The sequence below is a fragment of the Macrobrachium nipponense genome, chromosome 1 (genome assembly GCF_015104395.2).
Source record: "Macrobrachium nipponense isolate FS-2020 chromosome 1, ASM1510439v2, whole genome shotgun sequence".
Taxonomy (NCBI): Eukaryota; Metazoa; Arthropoda; class Malacostraca; order Decapoda; family Palaemonidae; genus Macrobrachium; species Macrobrachium nipponense.
Genome location: NC_087200.1, coordinates 64,781,874 through 64,801,074, shown reverse-complemented (window position 1 = coordinate 64,801,074; position 19,201 = coordinate 64,781,874). Strand labels below are relative to the sequence as shown.

The 19,201-nt window shown below is 40.8% G+C and overlaps 1 protein-coding gene across 1 annotated transcript in view; it reads right to left on the bottom strand.

The window, feature by feature from the left end:
• Positions 1 to 4,120: 4,120 nt before the first annotated feature.
• LOC135219368 (uncharacterized) overlaps positions 4,121 to 19,201 on the bottom strand; it is a 54,076-nt gene continuing 38,995 nt past the window's right edge. Inside the window, exons 4-6 of the mRNA XM_064256080.1 lie at positions 16,911 to 16,992; positions 7,948 to 8,064; positions 4,121 to 4,587 (exon numbers count right to left, since the gene is read on the bottom strand). Coding sequence (XP_064112150.1) covers positions 4,339 to 4,587; positions 7,948 to 8,064; positions 16,911 to 16,992 — 448 coding nt within the window. The 3' untranslated portion in view covers positions 4,121 to 4,338. The remainder of the gene's footprint in view (positions 4,588 to 7,947; positions 8,065 to 16,910; positions 16,993 to 19,201) is intronic.

The window sequence follows — 19,201 nt, the reverse complement described above, 5'->3', positions numbered from 1 at the left end:
TGATTTTTTCATTATTTGCGCTTTTGGACTGTTATATGTAAACTTTGCGCACCGCAAGCTAGTATGTATTCATTCGCTCCGCATATGAGGCGTCACTAAAAAACATAGAAAAATACGACATAAAAAGTGTCGAAAATCATCATAACTCAAAATTTTTTGTTGTAATCTAACAGAAACTTATTTTTATTAATATACTGTGCTAAACTATAAAGGATTTTTATCATAGTATGCGTTTTTTAAAAGCGTCGTTAACTCGGAGCGTCGGAAGCGTCAGCGTCGTAACCTCGGAACAAACGTCATAACCCAGGACGGATTTTTCCATTGAATATTTAAGAAAAAGCGTCGTAACCTCGGAACGTCGTAAGCCGGAACCGTCGTAACCCGGGGACCGCCTGTACATGACAATCAAAATATAATAATGTTTTGCAGTTCAACTTGTGAATTTTAACAATAAGTATGACTATATAATATATTTCACCATATCGATCTTGAAGTTGAAGAGTCAAAAAATTTTGAGGATGGTCCGGGAAAAGGATTTGTACTTCATGATTACGTATCGCTACAACACCATGTGGTATTTTCATACCACTATATTGATGACGCATCGCTACGACACTGGTATTTTTCATACCAGTATACATTAAAGTTAAAATGATCATATTATATTATTGTTTTCACGAAGAAATAATTATATAAAGAAAATTATTGAGTAATTTTTGCGTCAGCAGTCAGAAAATTACGAACATGGTAACATTCAAAACTAGTGCCATCCATGGCATATGTCTATAAATAGAACAGAAGCAGAGGGCAGTCATTGGATAACAGATCTCCATGGCTACCAACCAACCAATCAGGTGTTAGATATACTACTCTGAATTTCTTAGAATGAACGTTTACACACACGAAGCTAACGATGACGTGTGTGTTTTGCATACAATACGTAGTTTTAGTTTTTATTAGTGTAAGTATTTTACTGATTACATGAAGAATAGAATTATTCCTTCTCATTACTTTGAATGCAAAATGGTTTGAAGATTCTTCCGTAAGAAAAAAGAAAATTTCTTTAGATGATACCTACTTACTAACGCGGTTGACATAGCTTCAAAACAAAATTCAGCTCTTTAATCTCTGGAAAAATGTTAATCTTTCTGTCTGCTGGTCACACTCTTTATATCCCCGGCGACTAACAACAACAAAATTTGTTTGTTTTATCTTCCAAGATGTAGGTATTTATTACCTGTAGGTACAGCACATTTTTTAACAGTATGCCCATACACACACACACACATACAGTTGTGCGTGTGCTAATACCTATTGGTTTCAGAGACTCAAGTTAACACTACAGTATAGTTGAGAGGGGAGAGAGAGAGTTCATCCTAGATGGCCTTGGTTCATCTCTCTCTCTCTCGAGGAATGTCAAGATTTGTTCCCTGTTCTTTGTAAATTTAGTCCATGCGACTGACAGCAACAAAATTCATTTTTTTTTTCTTCCAGATATGAATTACCCGTACTGCACATTTTTAACAAGCATGAACACACTGCAATATATTCTCTCTCTCTCTCTCTCTCTCTCTCTCTCTCTCTCTCTCTCTCTCTCTCTCTCTCTCTCTCTCTCTCTCTCAAAAAAGATACCGTCAATTCAATTTATCAGTATCTTTTCCTGATTGACAGAGTAAATATTTAGGACTCCAAGGCTTGGCATATGTCAATTATTTTATTATTTTGGATTTTTGGTTAATCTTGGGATTTTCCATGGTCAACTCTTGGGATTAGTAAGAAAAATGCGATTATTTGAGTAGCAGTAGCAGCAGCTGCAGCGCACACCCAAATGAATCAGGTAAGCCTAGCACGCCAAACAATAGTATTTACAAAATGAGCTGAGCTCTCTGGCTGGGCTGTTTTGGTCGTCCCACGTGTTTGATCGCATATCTGCCAAATTTATAACAACAACAGAGATAAAACCATTTCTCCCATTACAGATATCAAATATTATCTTTTCCGTTACGCAGAATTCTAAATAAATTACGTAGGTTCACGATTGATAAAGATTTTTTATGCAATAACAAGAAACCGAGTCAGATTTTCTATCACCATGGCATCTCATTTTGGTGCAGTTGCGAATATTTCAACCAGTTCCACGTGCGTTTAAATCCATACTGACTGTACAGTCTGGAGGCAGTTCTCCCTTCTACACATATCTTGATTTCTTAATATCGTAGGTATAGAATAAATTGGTGAGCAAGGAAATATGAAATAAAGCATAACAGAGTAAGTTTGACGAGTGAGAAAATAAACAATGTTTCTCTCTCTCTCTCTCTCTCTCTCTGACAAAATAATAGATAGGAAACAATGACTGAATATTGCTTGAATGCGATATGGCAAAGTTTTGGCCTGACTGAAGTGTGGAGTGACTTTGACACTGACTTACAAGTTATTCCTGGTCATCTCACAGCCATGGATAGACATAAACTTCACAGCCGAGAAAGGGCAATCGTATACAAAATAATTAGGTATGGAAAATGCGAAATGCGGGCCTATGTTGTCCCATAAAAAAAGCTCTCGCTCGGACAGCTGAGGATTTAGGAGAGAGAGAGAGAGAGCAGGGCCGAATAGGAAGGAGATTAAAGTACCTGGGAATGAAAACCCCTTATAATCTTATAATTATAGCCTCGGGGTTTGTCTCAAGGACATTCAAAGGTTTGTCAAACACGGGCAGTTAATGTTTTTGTAAAATTAGCATAAGGGCAGATCTTTAAAAGGCACGCCAGAGAGCTCGCCACGGTGACAAGACTATACCTTTCATAATAAGATGAAATGATCAAAGATCTGGAAGATGACGAATATGACTGTCTTGATGGCGAAGAATTCAGAGCAGTATTTGATGATACGGACACGGAGAGCGACTTTGGAGGATTTTAGTTTATTAATTTTATGCATTTTTTTTACTTTAATAAATTTTCACTTAACTGCGTATCCTAAAATAAAAATTATAGTTCAAGTAACAAATGTGTCTTTTACCGAGTAAAACAAAAAGTAAAAATTCCTTCGGTATTGTGCCTTAATCAACCGATTTGGAAATTATAGATGGTTAGTCTAGAACAGTTAAACATGCTGTATAAACCAAAATAATGCAAATGGCGCACGATCGCTCTTTTGTATTTTAAAATACAATAGTAATATGAGAATGCATACAATATTATTGGATATATTGAAGTACAGGTAAAGCATAACTTTTTAAAAGATCTACTGTTTTCCTCCAGTAGTAACTATCGCAATCTGCCGATTTGGGAAAGCATAGACGGTACGCTAATTTTATACCGCGTGTATGATGCGACCCCTTTAAAATTAGCTTCAAAATTAGGTTTCAAAAGTCGCATAATATGCGAGTATATACGGTAACTGGATCTGAACACTCTGTGTACTCCGATGTTAAACGATGTTAAAAAAAGTGAAGATATCTGGGCATTCATGTGCTTCTTGTGAGATCCAGGAAATCTTATCGAAGCATGACAAGGCTCCATGTTCGTAAAATTGCCCGGAAATTCCACACACAAACAGTTTTAAAGCAAACAGGGAGCAAACTAAACCGTCTTTAAAAGGACGGAAGCAAAGCACATCCTCTCTTAAAGGCGGTAAGAAAATAACTAACATGGTCACAGGTTAAAGATGGGTATGTGGGTGGCTCCACATGACTCTTGACCAAGCACAGATACCAAGAGTCCCTTGCGTACACAATTTTTTAACTTCACTGGTTTCCAGCTGGCACTAAGTTATTTATCCTAATGGTAAAGACAAGGGTTTGTTTTGTATATGAACAAATCTATTTTAAAAATTCACCTCACCAATGATTAAAGCATAATACATACCTTCATGGAACATTTTCTGCTCAGAATTGCTTTTTCTTTTATTTCCCGAAATATTTGCATAAACTCATTCAAACCTTAAAATAATAAAATCCTGTACTAGTACGTATAAGCTATGAAGTTGGCCCCAGGGTACCAAATCATGTAAGTTATGCACCAGTCTTTGTTACACAGTTGATTTCGTTACTTACTGGATGGTGCAGACCCCTAAATTTAATACTATAAAAGTTTAAAAGTTTCATAAATAAAATACCAACTGTATTATCTTTTCTTCTATATTCCATACATCTAAGTATTACTCATATGTTCTGAATCACAAAAATATATCCATCAAAGGAAGGACTAAACTCTTATGAGCCGTCATGAATAATAAAAAACGCTACAGCTTTCACAGCCCCATCTTTTGGCAAAGCAAATTGCAAATAATAATGGATAACATTTAAAGCTATAAAAATACTAGTCTTGTCCAATATCATCAACTTCCCTTATATGACCTCAAAACACTCAAAGCGAGCTCCACTTTCTTCGTCAAAAGTTCAGGTTCAGCAATCACTCTAACCAAATCCTTATATTCCATCTGAAGTAACATTCCAGTCAATTTAGCAGCTTCTTGCGGATGCCTCTTGGAAATTTTTTCAAATATTACCTCACCTAATTCCTCTTTCTCATTACTAATATTCTGCGATACTCCCACAGCACTGGCTTCCTGGCAGCCCTCCTCCCCCTGAAAATAAGATGCAATCATTAACTGTAATAAGTTTCAATTACTGACAAAAATATAAAAGCTCCATAAATATAGTACATGCCCAGTTGTTCTAAAATTTTAGTTATCAACTGAACTGAATAACAATAGTGATCACCATTAACATCACACTTGTATCTCACATTATTCAAGGTTTATGATGTGCTGGATATTCATTATCCACAAAGGTCCACTGTTAGTTAGTTCCTTCACAACAAATACACTACTTAAAATCAGCAACTTCATGTACATGAAATCAACCCAGACAGCCGAAGAATCCACCTAGTACACAGATGGTCTTATCAAACATCTTGGTGGTAGACAGCTGAAGAATCCACCTAGTACACAGATGGGCTTATCAAACATCTTGGTGGTAGAGGCATTGATTTTTTCTTTAGATGTGGCACATTTTTCACTGAATGGTTGTCAGCTGCACTGAACATTCTTACTGTCAGATTCTTTCGACGACCTTCTGTAGCCTCCCCAATTTTTTGTAAGGGCAAAATGACATCCCTGGCTAGAAAGAATTCACCTGGTACACAGTTGGTCTTATCAAACATAATTTTGGAGTTCTTTAGGGTAGTATTTTGAACCAAGTGTTTTGACTAAAGTGATTCATATTTCAAAGGAGAATATTGGCCCTCTGTTGAAGATTATGTCTTCGTGTATACTGAAATGGCTGACCAATCCACACAGAAGTGCTTGAACACAGGTGTTAACTTTCATTTATGTCATCATAATTGCCTCCTGCCTGCATGTGGTTCTCTGTGCTGCTGCAAAGATATGACTGAAATCATTGAGGGGTGGGAGGGGTCACTACATCTGCACAGAGATGGCTGAACTGTTGTCTAGGGTAGTGGGGATTCACCAGTGGTAGACTGTCTCACCTGGTTTACTCAGCACTTGATGCAATGTTTTGCAACCTGTTTTAAATCTTTTTTTTTGCTCCATACCACATGAATTTTTTTCCCTTATAGTTTGATTGTTGTTCTGTCAAAAATGATGAATGAGTCCATGGATGAGTTAAAACAACTTTCTTTTTAGAGATCTTGGCACAAGGAGTTGTGGGCAGTCACTGCTGGCATCACAGAGGATGATTTATCTGATAGCACCAAAAAGGATGTCTTATTACGATTGTTCATGTAGTGTTCTGTTTTTGGATCTTTTTGTTGGGCTTTAGCAAGTTCTTCATAATTTATTACCAGTTAAACCCCAATCAATGTATATTCTGGATAGGGCATTGGCTATGGGTTTTTCTTTCTGTAAATTATTTGAATTGTGCACCCAAATGCAGTGATGGCATTAATCGATGTTGCTAATGGGCAGAGCATGAATCTTGTTTTTTTGTTAAGACATGGACCAGTGATTGATGATCTATCAGGATAGAGACAGGTGTACCCAAGAATAGGTGTCAGCAATGTCTGGTACCCAGGAGTACAGTGAGAAGTTCTGTTGATAGCATTGTTTTCTCCCTGCCAGTGTCAAAACTATCCAACTGAAAAAACTGAGGGGATTTGATTTATACTGTTCATTTTTTGCTTTATGACTGCTTGTTGTGATGTTGCTTGTGAAGGTAGTACGAGTCAGGCTCAGTGGTGAAGAAACACCAGCATGTGGCAACAGTGGGTGCTTCCTTGATTGTTTTCAAGACATCTCATTGGGGACAGACGCAATTGAGCTTCTAGGTGTTGCCACAGTTGGGTAGGAATCTGTGGTAATAATTTACCATTGCTGTAAATTACTGTACGTATATATGATAATCAAGGAACTGGAAGAAGGCAGCCTTAATGATGCATTTGTCACAATGGATAACTAAACAAAGCCCCTGTCATTTAGATGGGACAGTATGGTGTAAAGTTTTTGGAGAATATTGGAGAATATAGGTATGTTATCAACATAGCATACACAGAAGGAGCAGTTTCCAAGGATGTTGTCCATTGGCCTCTTGGATCTACACAGAAGGAGCAGTTTCCAAGGATGTTGTCCACTGACCTCTTGAATCTAGCTCTTGAATTCCAGAAGCCAAATGATGATTAAATGAAGACACATGTCCAGAAAGGTGGGAAGATCAATGTTTCCTGGATATCTTCACGATGGACTGGAACTTTTAAATACCCCTTAATTTGCTTGAACTTTGAGAAGACTCTTGCCCAGTGAGATATGGAGGTGATGTCTGCCAAGGGGGTAGTGGTTGGACTCCATCTGGAGGTTGAAGTGCCAATAGTTTCTGCAGGGGTGCCATGAGCTGTCAGGTTTCTTGATCGTGTGCAGTAGTGAAGCCCAGGAGCTGGAGGTAAAGTACTTTTGTTGCATCACATTCAAGTCATTCTTTGTGGCAAACAGTTTCTCTGGTGGTGGGCAGCAGAAGCTGGAGGACACTGAGGGACCAGTTATTCTGATACAATGATGGATGCCATGTTTTGTGCATATTCCAAGAGCCTGACAAAGTTCCAGCAGGAAAATGTAGGTCTGTAAGGCCTATGAATGAAATAGCCTGCTGCTTAGGCCCCAAAAAGAGGGGGACTGATTGGAAGGACAGATCGATGAGGTGCTGATGGGTAATGGTTACTATCAGCCCTTGTGTCAAAAGTCGTAACAGAGGAGGGGTGTCTGGGCATCAATGACAATGAATTCTCAGCTTTGTTTTCTTCCAATCAGGTAGAAAATAAGGTTTTAGTGGCAATATGATGGTATGGAGGTGCCACAGGTGGTTACTTAGTTACATCTGAGTGCCCAGTCATTGGCAGTTATCTTTTGATGCTGGTAGTATGGATCTGAAAGTGCCCACGGCCACCAGAAACTTGCCAGAGGTGCTGTCAGTGAAACAGAGTCTGGTGGAGAGGGTGCCTGTTGGTATCATGATGGCCACTTCCTTGGGTGGCCACACTACTTGTTATCTCTCCAACTACAACCAGACAAACAGTTCATGGCTGTTTTGTTTAACATGAGGTGATAGATGCAGATAATAGGTAGCTGAGGATGCCCCTTTGTTGTAATTTGTGTGGGCACCTGTGTAAAGCATTGGCTTAGTTAGCATCATCTTGGTTGTCTTTGGCCTTGCAGAAGGCAGAGTCAGTGTCTTGCGAGGCCTTGGAGGCCTCCAGCAACTTTGACAGCCTTCTTTAGTAGGTCTCCCATGGGTGCACCTTCTGCATTAAGAAGGGCAGCACAGATTTTAATCAGAAAATGACAGTCAAAACACCTTGGCAGGGTCAACGTTCTTTGGCTTCTCATCAATTACCAACTCTTGCACTGTAAAGACGGACTTACAGATGTCTCCTAGTAAGGCTTATATGACATAATATACAAATATATCCAATAAAAATGAAAAGTATAACTTGCCTGTGAAAACCTAATATACTCTTGACGGGCTTTGGTGACTGCTTCCTTCAGTGCTGCTTCATCATTTATCAGCTGGGATATTACTGAAACAGGCAACTCCAACAACATCCCCGTTACCTATAAATCAACATAAAAAGTAAGATAGTATCTAACTTCACATAAGCCTTACAGTAAATACTTCATATCTCCTATGGTAACAAAAAGAAACTTAATCATGATTTTAAGAAAAATTTAGATTTTTTTAATAAAAACCATTTGCTATTACAGTACTTAGTCTGATTATGCATCCAAGTAATTTTCCAAATACTTTCTAGAAGAAAAGTTCCCTCCCTGGTCACCTGAGCTTACTACAAAAGATGAGTAAGGACACAGACATTTTCAATAAAGTAACAAGCTTAGTACAAAAAAAAATAAATGTTTTTAAACTTTTACTTGTTTTATCACACACCTATTACTTTACAGTAACCAGGGTAGTTTTACTGGATGTTAGATGGATTTTTGCCAATTAATGCAATGTACAGTAAACCAGGGCATTGAAGCCGTTGAACCTCTGGAGTGAAATATCTGAGTATCTACGAGATTGAACAATATTGGGCAAGTCAAACAAAACTAATCTTTGCTCAGCCCATCAACATACACTGTAGAAGTAAATAAGGAAGGCTTATGTACCATGATGATGAGGAAAGCAAGTCTGAAGCATGGCAACCCCCTCCTCCTCATGATTTATAAAACCTGGGTTGAAGCTACAGCAAGGCCAATTGAATTCATGACCAAGACATGTATTATATCTCTAAAACAGATAAAGTCTGTTTCTCTGAAGGCCACGGAAGTCTTGACATAGCTGTAATTCCTTGATCCCTAATTACCACATTGGATGTCCAGGATTCAGTAGTACGTATTGTCTCAAAATTTCAAAATCCCCCAAAACTTTCATAGCATCTGATAGATATCCGTGTAGCGGGATTACAAGCCAAAACAAAAAAAACTCTCAAAACCACACTTGTACTTACCATACACTCAAGGTGAGAAGCTGCGCTGCTGTCTGCTGGATATAGCTTAGCTAGGCTAGGCTAGGCTAGGCTAAGCGTGTAACACAATGCACAAACAACTGAACAAGGACACAACAATTCAATATCTATACGTACAACAAAAGACCACTGCACAAATAATCACTATCAACACCAAAAAAAAACAATAACACGGCAAGTCAACACACCACCTATAACATGAAGGAACAACAACAACACTCAACAACTCACAACTCCAACAATTCATCTACAACACAACAGAACTCTTAGGCACAACAAACTCAACACAGCCACAACATTCAAACATACAATACCAACAATAATTCAAACAACAACTTCAAAAAACATAAAATAACGGACCATCACTAATATTCAATACTGCTACCAAAAACTGACTGACCAGCATCAGCTCTGATCACAAACTCCCCAACTCCCTCACTTCTCCCGACTCTCGTAACAGACGCTCGTCACTGATATACACGGCAATCGCCACAACAGACACACGCTTACAACTGCCATCAAACCACTCCCATTTATTCCTCCACCAATTTTGTTCTCTCTCTCTCTCACACAACCATCGAAGACATTGTCAAATTTAAGTCACCATTATCGCTCCTCCATATCCAGATGATGAGATTTTTCTGACAGTAGAACTTGATCCTGCCTACTGAATTTATCTATGACAAGGTAACATTCTGTTTCTCTGTAAACATCCAGATGACCTTGGCTGAGGACTTTGCAGTACCAGCTTTGTTTGGGAAATACACAACTGCAGTCGAGTTGTATAACATTATCCCTATCATTTTATTGACAGGTGACTTGCAAAAGACCAAAGGGCAAGATAGACTGCCTTCAACTCCAGAGGGTTATTGTGCATATCCCTTCCCTGTGTGAACCACTGACCTGAAACTATACAATTTAGAAAGTTGGTACCCCTATCCTCTTTGGAGGTTATTTGGATCTTACTACCAAACAAGAACTGCCAGGAAGGATAGAACTCAAAATTGTCTTGGTCAGTTGTGGCAGCAATATTCTTAGCCTTAAGTGGTGGCGTAACATCAGCTTCACTTAAGAGTTCAGAAGCCCCAGAAAGCTTTGCAACAATTTTAAAGGAGATGCTGGCATACAAATGAACTTCTGTAAAAGCAAGTGAAATCTAAGGATTCTCTCCACTGTGGGGTAAACGGAAAAGATTTCTGTGACCACGTCCATGCCCAGATGCATATGACTCAACAGTACCGAGTCAGATTTGTCTAAGTTGATATAAATCGACAAACACAGGGAATAGCTGACAAGCGAGACTTGGGGGAGGCGGGTTGCTGCCAACCCAAAACAAGGCCTTGAACTAGAAGACCCTGCCTTGCTATGCTTAGCAGAGAAAACCACAGTAGTATTCTGGACGACCTTTGCACTGGAACCTAAAGGTTTCTCATCTCTGAGGAAGGTTAAAAAGTCTGCTATTCGCTGAATAGAGGTTCTGAGTGGAGAAAAACCCTGTTTACGACACCAATTACAGTAGATAGCCCATTTGCCTTGGTAAACTGCAGAGGTTGGCCTTCTGAGACTGCTGGACATATGCCCTGCTGTTCTCTGAAAAAAACCTCTCGCTCAGAAGAGATATTTGATAGCCTCCAACCGTGAAGAGACAGGGTTTCTACTGACTGGTGGAACCTTTCTGCATGCGGCTGACACAGGATATGCCGCCAAGGGGGAATTTCCCTTGGAACCTCCGACAACAACGACAGCAGATCTGGAAACCCTTCCGCCTGAGACCACAAAGGGGCTACCAAAGTCATCCTGAGACCCTGCAAACTCATCAGACTGTTCAGAACTTGATGGAGCAAACAAAATGGAGGAAAAGCATACACCTCCAGGTTGTTCTGGGGATGTTGGAATGCATCCTCCGCTAAAGCTAAAGGATCTGGAACCACTGAACAGAATATCTCCAGTTTCCTGATGAAGGGACCACTCTGTGCCTAGGATCTGATCCTGACGACTGAGTTTGTCTGTGACTACATTCCGTTTGCCTGGGATATACCTGGCTGAGAGCTCTACCAAATTGTTGACAGCCCACTGGTGAACCTCGACGGTCAAGGCGTGAAGTTGACGTGAAACCAGGCCTCCCTGCTTGTTCACATAGGCGACCACCCTGGTGTTGTCTGACATGAGAACGACAGAATGACCCTCTACTTTCTCCCGAAACTCCTTCAGACCTAGGAAGGCTGCGTTCAACTCCAAGATGTTGATATGCTGCTGTTTGTCCTCCAAACTCCAAACGCCTGAGGCAATGAGGCCACCTTCAAAAGATTTCGGTTGTCCAACCACCAACAAAGGTCTCTTCTCACTTCCAGAGACAGAGGAACCTTTAACAGGGGTGAGTCCCCCACCAGAGACCAGAATTCCCCATCTCCATTGTAGAGACCTAAGATGAAGACGCCCATGAGGGACCAGCTTCTCCAGGGAAGACAAAACTCCCAGAAGAACATGCCACTGATGAGCTAACTGATGTGGTTCTGACAGGAAGCCGTGCGCCACCACTCGCAACTTCTCCGACCTCTGATCTGACGGGAAAACTCTTGCAACCGCTGTATCGATGACCATGCCCTGGTACAGAATCCTTTGACTGGGCACGAGGTTTGATTTTACCTGGTTGACCACGATGCCCAGTTCCACACAAAACTGAAGCAGACAATCTCTGTCCAGCAGCAGCTTTTCCCTGGAACCTGCAAAGACCAACCTATCATCGAGGTACCTCAGCAAACGGATCCCCTGAGCATGGGTCCAACTTGAGACGAGAGGGGAGACCCTTGTGAACACTTGAGGGGCTGTGGTCAGCCCAATGCACAGGACTTTGAACTCGAAGACCTTGTCTCCGAGAGAGAAGCGAAGGAACTTCCTGGGCATTGGTTGAATAGGGATCTGGAAGTATGTGTCCCTCAAGTCTATTGACAGCATGAAGTCACCTTCCCTCACAGCTGCCAACACTGAATGCGGGGTCTCTATCTTGAACCTTGTCTTCCTGATGAATGGATTCAAGGTGGATAAGTCTATCACAGGTCTCCAACCTCACGACGCCTTGGGCACCAAGAAGATATGACTGTAAAACCCCGGAGACGGACGCATCACTTCCTCTATCGCATCCTTGTCCAGCATCTTCTTCACTTTCTCCCGGAGAGCTAAGAACTTCAGAGAATCTGGAGGATATACCCTCGTGAGCTGCGGCTTGTCCAAGAGAGGGAGAGAGAAGTCGAATGGCAGTAGATACTCCACCCGAAGGACATCTACCACCTACTTCTCCGCCCCATAACTCTGCCACTTGGCCCAATGGCCCGCCAGGCAACCCCCCACCAGTGGCACAGGAGAGGGAGAGGCGCCTAACCTACAGACGACTTCCTACCTCTGCCCCTGGGGCCCCTTCTCGGCATAAAGGATTGGGAGTGAAAGGGATGTTGGTCCTCTGACCTAAGCTGGGACGAACAGGGAGGCCCTGCCGAAACCTAACCCCTTGACAGCCTACCAGGGGACAATTTTCGTAACTGCTGCTGGGCATGGGGAGGAGGAGGAGCTGGACGTCTCCGAGGACAAGCCTCGGACTTAGACACAGCCTGGTGCACTAATCTGTCCTTGATGTCAGCCCGGCACCAGTCTATCACATCCTCCAGCTCGGTCCGAAGAAACAGAAATTGTGATTCCAAAAGATCTCCATTCCTCAATGCCAGCAAGGACTCAGGGTCAACTGATCTTTCCATCCTGATAAAGCTGCGTCTCTTCTAATCAGGAGAAGGTTAGCCCATAAATTAACACCGAGGTGTGCCAGATACAAAAACGCCTTGCCTCCAGACTGCAACGCGCTGGCCAGAGAGGAGGCACTCACCAAACCCTCTGGGGCCTGTCAGAAGCTATCTTGGCAATGGCCGCAGACCAGAAGTCCAACCAAGAAACCGTCTGCAAAGTGAAGGCTGCCGTAGACTCCAACGCTGAGGCATCCTGTGGAGACAAGGATGGAGCCACCGACCTCACCTGCTCCAAAGTCAATCCCTGCTTCAGACAAATGACGTCCAGGTTAAGATGGCGCGACATAAAAAAACAGAGTTTGTAGCATAGTACTTCCTATGCCTCATGAGAGGCAGGGGTAGCAGCTTGGCAGAGCCCCTGGAGTGAAGCGAACCGTCCCAATCTGAAACAGAAGCATTATCCTTATGCAAGACCAACTGGACATGCCCTGACAAGGGAAGTTAAAACAATGACTTGAGATCCTGCGTAGCTCCCAGCAAGGCTTCCAAGCAGGAAAGAGTGTAAGGTGACCGAGCCTGAGTCCTACTCTCCAAATTGTAGAATCCACGAATGAGATCGACTTCTGTAAAGGAGGACAAAAACTCTTGCGCGTCTCCCTCCTGCTCCGGCAATGGAGACCAACAACGAAAAGGGTGTACAGGCTTATCTAAATCGTCTTCCTCGTGTAAACTAATGGAAGAACCAGCAGCCAAACAGTCCGAAACACCAACTAACCTGTCTGGGCTGGATCCAAGCGCCAATTCCCGCGACGAACCAACCACAACACTAGGGACATCACTACGCACTCTCCCAACAGATGACTCTCTAACATTCGTGAATGGGCACGGGCATGGCAGACGTACGAACATGTGTCGGTGAGGAATCGCAAACACTTGAGATAGAATGAGAATCCCTTGGAGTCGAACTCCTGGAAGTACCAGGGAGAGGGGCAGGCAAACACTCTTGCTACACCAACTCCCCGCTCACAACCTTTGACCTCTTGATAGGCACCTTGAGATCCTTACAGCGATGAATAGGCCCTGGAATAGGAGAAGTGGGAGGACTTGCAACATGTGCACGAACGAGGGAGGTTGCAAAACGCTCGCGACTCGATGCAGAGAACAAAGCAGCCACTGCAGATCGCACAGGGGAAGATACACTAACACTCTCAGAAACACCAACACTCTCAGGGACAGGGGTGTGCTGCTCCTCACTTGCGGACGAAGAAAGGGCAAAGTCCTTAGCCTTCCAACACTTGATACGCCGACACAATGGAGTTGGGGGAGAAGGAGAGGAAGACAGCACTGGCCTCTTACACAATCTCTTCGCAGGAGGCAGGGGCGATGCAACACGCTTGCTTCCAATCCTCCCAGCTGACATGGCAGCCAACTTATCTTCTAAAACAGAGTCCAATCTCTTAAGAATTGCCTGGCATAAAGCCTCAGACGGATCAGCAAGAGAAAGGTCTGACGACATGGAAGGGAGATGCAGCGAACTGGATGGCAGAGATGATGTCACGGCAGCAAACGATGATGACATAGACAAGCAAGGCACCACAGAGGAGACGACTGGGGGTGACGTCATCGATGGAAGTGACATCATAAGCGGCGATGATGTCACGGCTTCCCCTCGATCCAAATGGGAAGCAGATGCCACTGGCGGAGGGATACAAAATGACTGACCCCATGACGTCACTAGCAGGGCTGACACCACGGCTTCCCTCTTGACTTGAAGAAGCAGCAATCGTCACTGGTGAAGCAATACAAAATGGCTGACCTCTGCTACCCACGAAGGCGAGGCCAGGAGGAGGGGGGAGGAGGGCCTGGACAGCATGAGGAGGGGGTTAGCAAGCATCCATGAAGTGCGTCAGCAAACCCTCCAAAGACGGTGGACCCCGTAGCCCAAGCATTCCCCAAAGCGCCGCCATTTTGGACACCTCCGACTCTGAAATAAAAGACTGATGAAAAAGCCTCCTCCCTCTCGGTAATCAAATTTACTCCAGAAGAAGGGGCGACATTACATAAATCAGCCTGAGGGCCTCCCGATACTTCCAATGACGAATCGATGGAAGAAAAGGAAGGGGACAAAGGCACAACACTAGCATGAGGTGTGACAGCAGTGGGAGACGAAGCATCGGGAAGAGGAGAAGAAAAAACCTTCCATGAAGGAAGAGTAGAAACCCTACGATGCTCCCTATTTCTATAAAATAACTTCCACTGCTCTTTAGGCCATGCACAGCATTCTGTGCAGGGATTTTTTATTGTACAAACGTTAGAGCGACCTACTGCAAGTGACATGTGGGTCGGTTGCAGCCGAAGCCAAAAAATGAGAACACAGAAAACCTGGAGTTCAGGGGCACACACGTTGATGAGGCCTAGATGGAGCAGAAGAAACTATAATAACAGCACACACACATACACACACTAAAACACAAGCGAAACGGGCAATGACCCAGGTAAAGGCTGAGAGAGGTTATCAACAACTCTCGTCCAGGCAGTTAAGAAACGACTGATGCGGTGGCGTGGGTGCGTGGTCCTTGACCACTCTTCACCCGACATGCGCACTCGTTGCCAGATCTCACAAGAATCCTTACTTTCATCTGCAATTTAACCGGATCCAGCTAGACACTAGAAATTATCCGATTGTTAAGACCGAAGGTTTGTTCGCGTACGAACAAATAACATTTAAATAGCAAAGGCTTTACAGCAGCAGTCACAAAAATACCAAAGGCATAATCATTGTGCATTAGTAATAAAAATAATGAACACCAATACCTGTGATTGTTATTATGGTTTTGGAAAGAGTATGACTCCTGGCATTTATTGTTATTATTATTAATGTTATACGTAATGGTCTGCTGGTATTATTTATTTCATTGTCTGCTACTGTTGAAAATATCTGTGCTGCAAAAATTTTTCAGTTCATTTCTTTTGCCATTGGTACAGATATTGGTGTTTATTATTTTTATATTACTAATGCATAATGACTATGACTGGCATCATGCGACTGCTGCTGTAAAAGCCTTTGTTATTTAAATGTTATTTTGTGCTGATATTATTTATGTAAAGTTTATTTTTGCCTTTGCTGCTGTGAAAGTGTTTGTAATGTTAAAGTTTATTAAGATTATGGTCATGTTTATGATAATGATTTTTTACGTTTTGCTATGCTGCGCTTTCTGAAGCCTGTGCTCATAAACATTTGTAATATATTTGTAGATAATAAATTAAGTTAAGGTTCTTTGAGTATTTTCTTTGGCACCCTTCTCCTTGAGATTGTTGTAGTCCCTTCGGTCCACTCCTAGTCCCCAATGCTTAAGATCTAATTTTCAAGAACCTGACAGCCACACAGAAAAGAGGGTTTATAACACTGGAAATACTGATTTCATTAGACTGAGCCAGTTATGGATCTCCAACTATCATAAGGCCTCTGAGATTATTATTAATAATTAGCTGTAAAAGGCAGAGGTTACCCACCACATCTTCTATGACCTCTTTCTCCATCATCCACCTTACTTCATTGCCTAAAGCACAGAATTTCTGTGAGCTTCTTTTGCAGGTTTCAAACTATGAATATCATACCGCAAGTCAATGAGAGACTTGTCTCTGCATAAGGCAAAAAGTAACCTTCTTCCAAGGATCAAGACAACACAAATGAGACTTAGAGCTGCCTGAGACTCTAGTATCTAGCCAAGCACAACTGGCCAACTGCTGCTTTCTGCTTGTACTATTGGCTGTCATTTCCTTTCTTTCTTTTGTGGACACAGAAATACTTGGGATTATTTTATGGCGTACAAATTTTATTTTGTTAAAAAAAAAATGGCTATATAACTATACAGTTTGCAAACTCTTCTCTACATTATAATTTCCAAAAGTTGGTGACATCACGAAATAAGGAAATAAATTTTCAAGCAGTTATAATTCAACTTTTTCTTTCATGCCTTTCATTCTTTTATTTTGTTATAATCATTATTCTGGGAATTCCACTGAACTGCGTACTAGTATTCACAGAATCACAATGTTATCATATAAGGTATATATGGCAAGTGGGATTTCTTTCAGAATAAATAAAGATGAGATTGAAAAAAATAATAAGAAATAAATAAAACTTTAACTTATAATTCTAGGCATATTTTATCCCTAATTGTTTCAGATGTTCTCTTACCTGAGCACACAGTTCCTGTTCAACGGATGAGACAGCTTGATATAAGGCCATACCAAGACTCTCCCTCACCTCAGAATTGGGACTAAGAAAAGATAAAAAACTACAATCAGTGCAAAAAACTAAATGGCAACACATATTAAAGTAACATTAATTCAAGTTAAATAATGATCTTTTTGAAAAGTGAAACAATTTGTGATGCACTTAAATTATGATCACAGACGACTTAGTAAAACAACTATGTAATCAGTACAATACAGCTGTATTTCAAATTCCCTTACCATTATTCTGTACATATTAAGATTGATCTAACCCTTTTCTTAATGCAGTGATCCAAATACTACCTCAATCATTACTGCATAAATGCAATGACTTGCAGTCAGTTAAGATTAACTTAAAGTTGATCCATGAGATTTCAGTTAAATTTAGTAAACTGTACTGTACTTCCTTGAACATGTTCTGCTGATCCACTTTGGCATATGCAGGTTTCAGGTGGCAAGTTATAACTTTATAATTAATGCCAGCAACTAATAATCATTAAGAATTTTGTTCACATATCCTAATATACTCTCTAAATACTTGTTAAAAACATTAAAGAATTCTAAGACAAAATAAAGGATATGCTACTATTTTCTGCATAGTAATTTACGGTATGGACACTGTCTATACATATACTATAGGTATTTAGATTAAATAAACATCACTGGGTAAGAAGATATTTAATAGTAACAGCAATCATGGTTTGATAAATGAAGTGTTTTAAAAGAAAATGTATTCTTTTAATACAAACCAACCAACTTACTTTCGTATTTACTGCAATCAACAACTCCCTTACACGCGCCAAAAGGAGCTGATATTTGCCTTGTCCACCATACAAATTGGTTGAACAGGGTCCCTAGTGATTAGTTCACCCTTTGTCTCACCAAGTATTAAGCAGCTAGGTGGTGGATCCTTTACTTTTAAACTGATGGGTTTATATAAAAAATATTCTTAAATATTCAATTTGCTTTAACACAGCCTTATTAGCTTATATTTGCCTGAAAAGTTATTGCATTTAGGTGGTAAGGGTTCCTTGTTAAAAAGATATGTACTACATATATAACTCCAGGAAACTGAACTGTGTAGCAACCATTTGCATGAGGAAGGCTGTAAACAAAAGTTGAAAGTTAACACTGTGATCCATAAAGGCAACAAATTTCAGACGTATCAGCTATGGGTAATGCAAGAGCATGGTCATCCACGCACTATTATAAATCTGTGTATGTTTATTACCCCTTCCCAAATCCTTACTGAGACTAAACCTAATGATATAATGTAAGATCTTCATTCTTCTCTACACACCGGAAAGACATTTATCTTCTCTATTTGTGGCTATTATCATCATTATCTTTAATATATATTTTCAGTATTAAAATCATCATTATTAAACTACCATTCATGATCTTGTTTGATCACATTAGTGTGAATTTCCATTATCTCCAGTGCCAGAATTCGGCTTTTGTATGAACACATTCTCCAAAGATCAGGGGAACCCTGTCTCTCATATTTGTAAGTGCAGGAGATACAGGGCAGTAGGTGGTAACTATTGTTCCAAACAATAAGAAAATGTTCTGCTACTCCATACACTTTGTTGAAAGGAAGGCATAGGGAATTACATCCTTAGACAAGTGCTCAAATATATAGCTCACCTGCAGCTTGCCTGAGGGAAAGGAGGACCAGAGAAAATTTTCTTTAAGTGTTATTTCATATATGTAAATGTCAGTTGTTTTGATGTTAAGTAGCCATAGAAATCTGATATGTACTTGAGTGTGTGTGAGGTGTAAAAGTGGAATATTTTCCAGAGAAATTCTTTAGTTTCCTAAGAAATTTAGAATTTCATTGTTTATATTTTATGTTGTATATATTTGCATTATACGTAGTTCTAATTTTCACCACATAGTGTTGTAAAGGGGCCAAAATTCCATTTATTAGTTGTTAGTTAGTTTTAAGAATAAAAAATTCAAGAATTTTTGTCTGAATAGCCTTACATATTTTCACTTTTCACTTTAAACCATCTGCCTTTACTTGATTTTTGCTTTAATTTTCATTTGGCCACAACACTGTTTGCTGTTCTTTGGCTGCCTTACAGTCAACATGTCTCTGCCACTGTTCTATTAAACACACCACAAAACGACTTTAATTGAGGAGCTTGTATCCACAAATATTGCGTATCTGAGCACATGTATAATACTTTGTGCCACCTGCATATATTCTTATAAATTTTTTTATTTCTTGCCCTTAGTAGTAGCCTATCT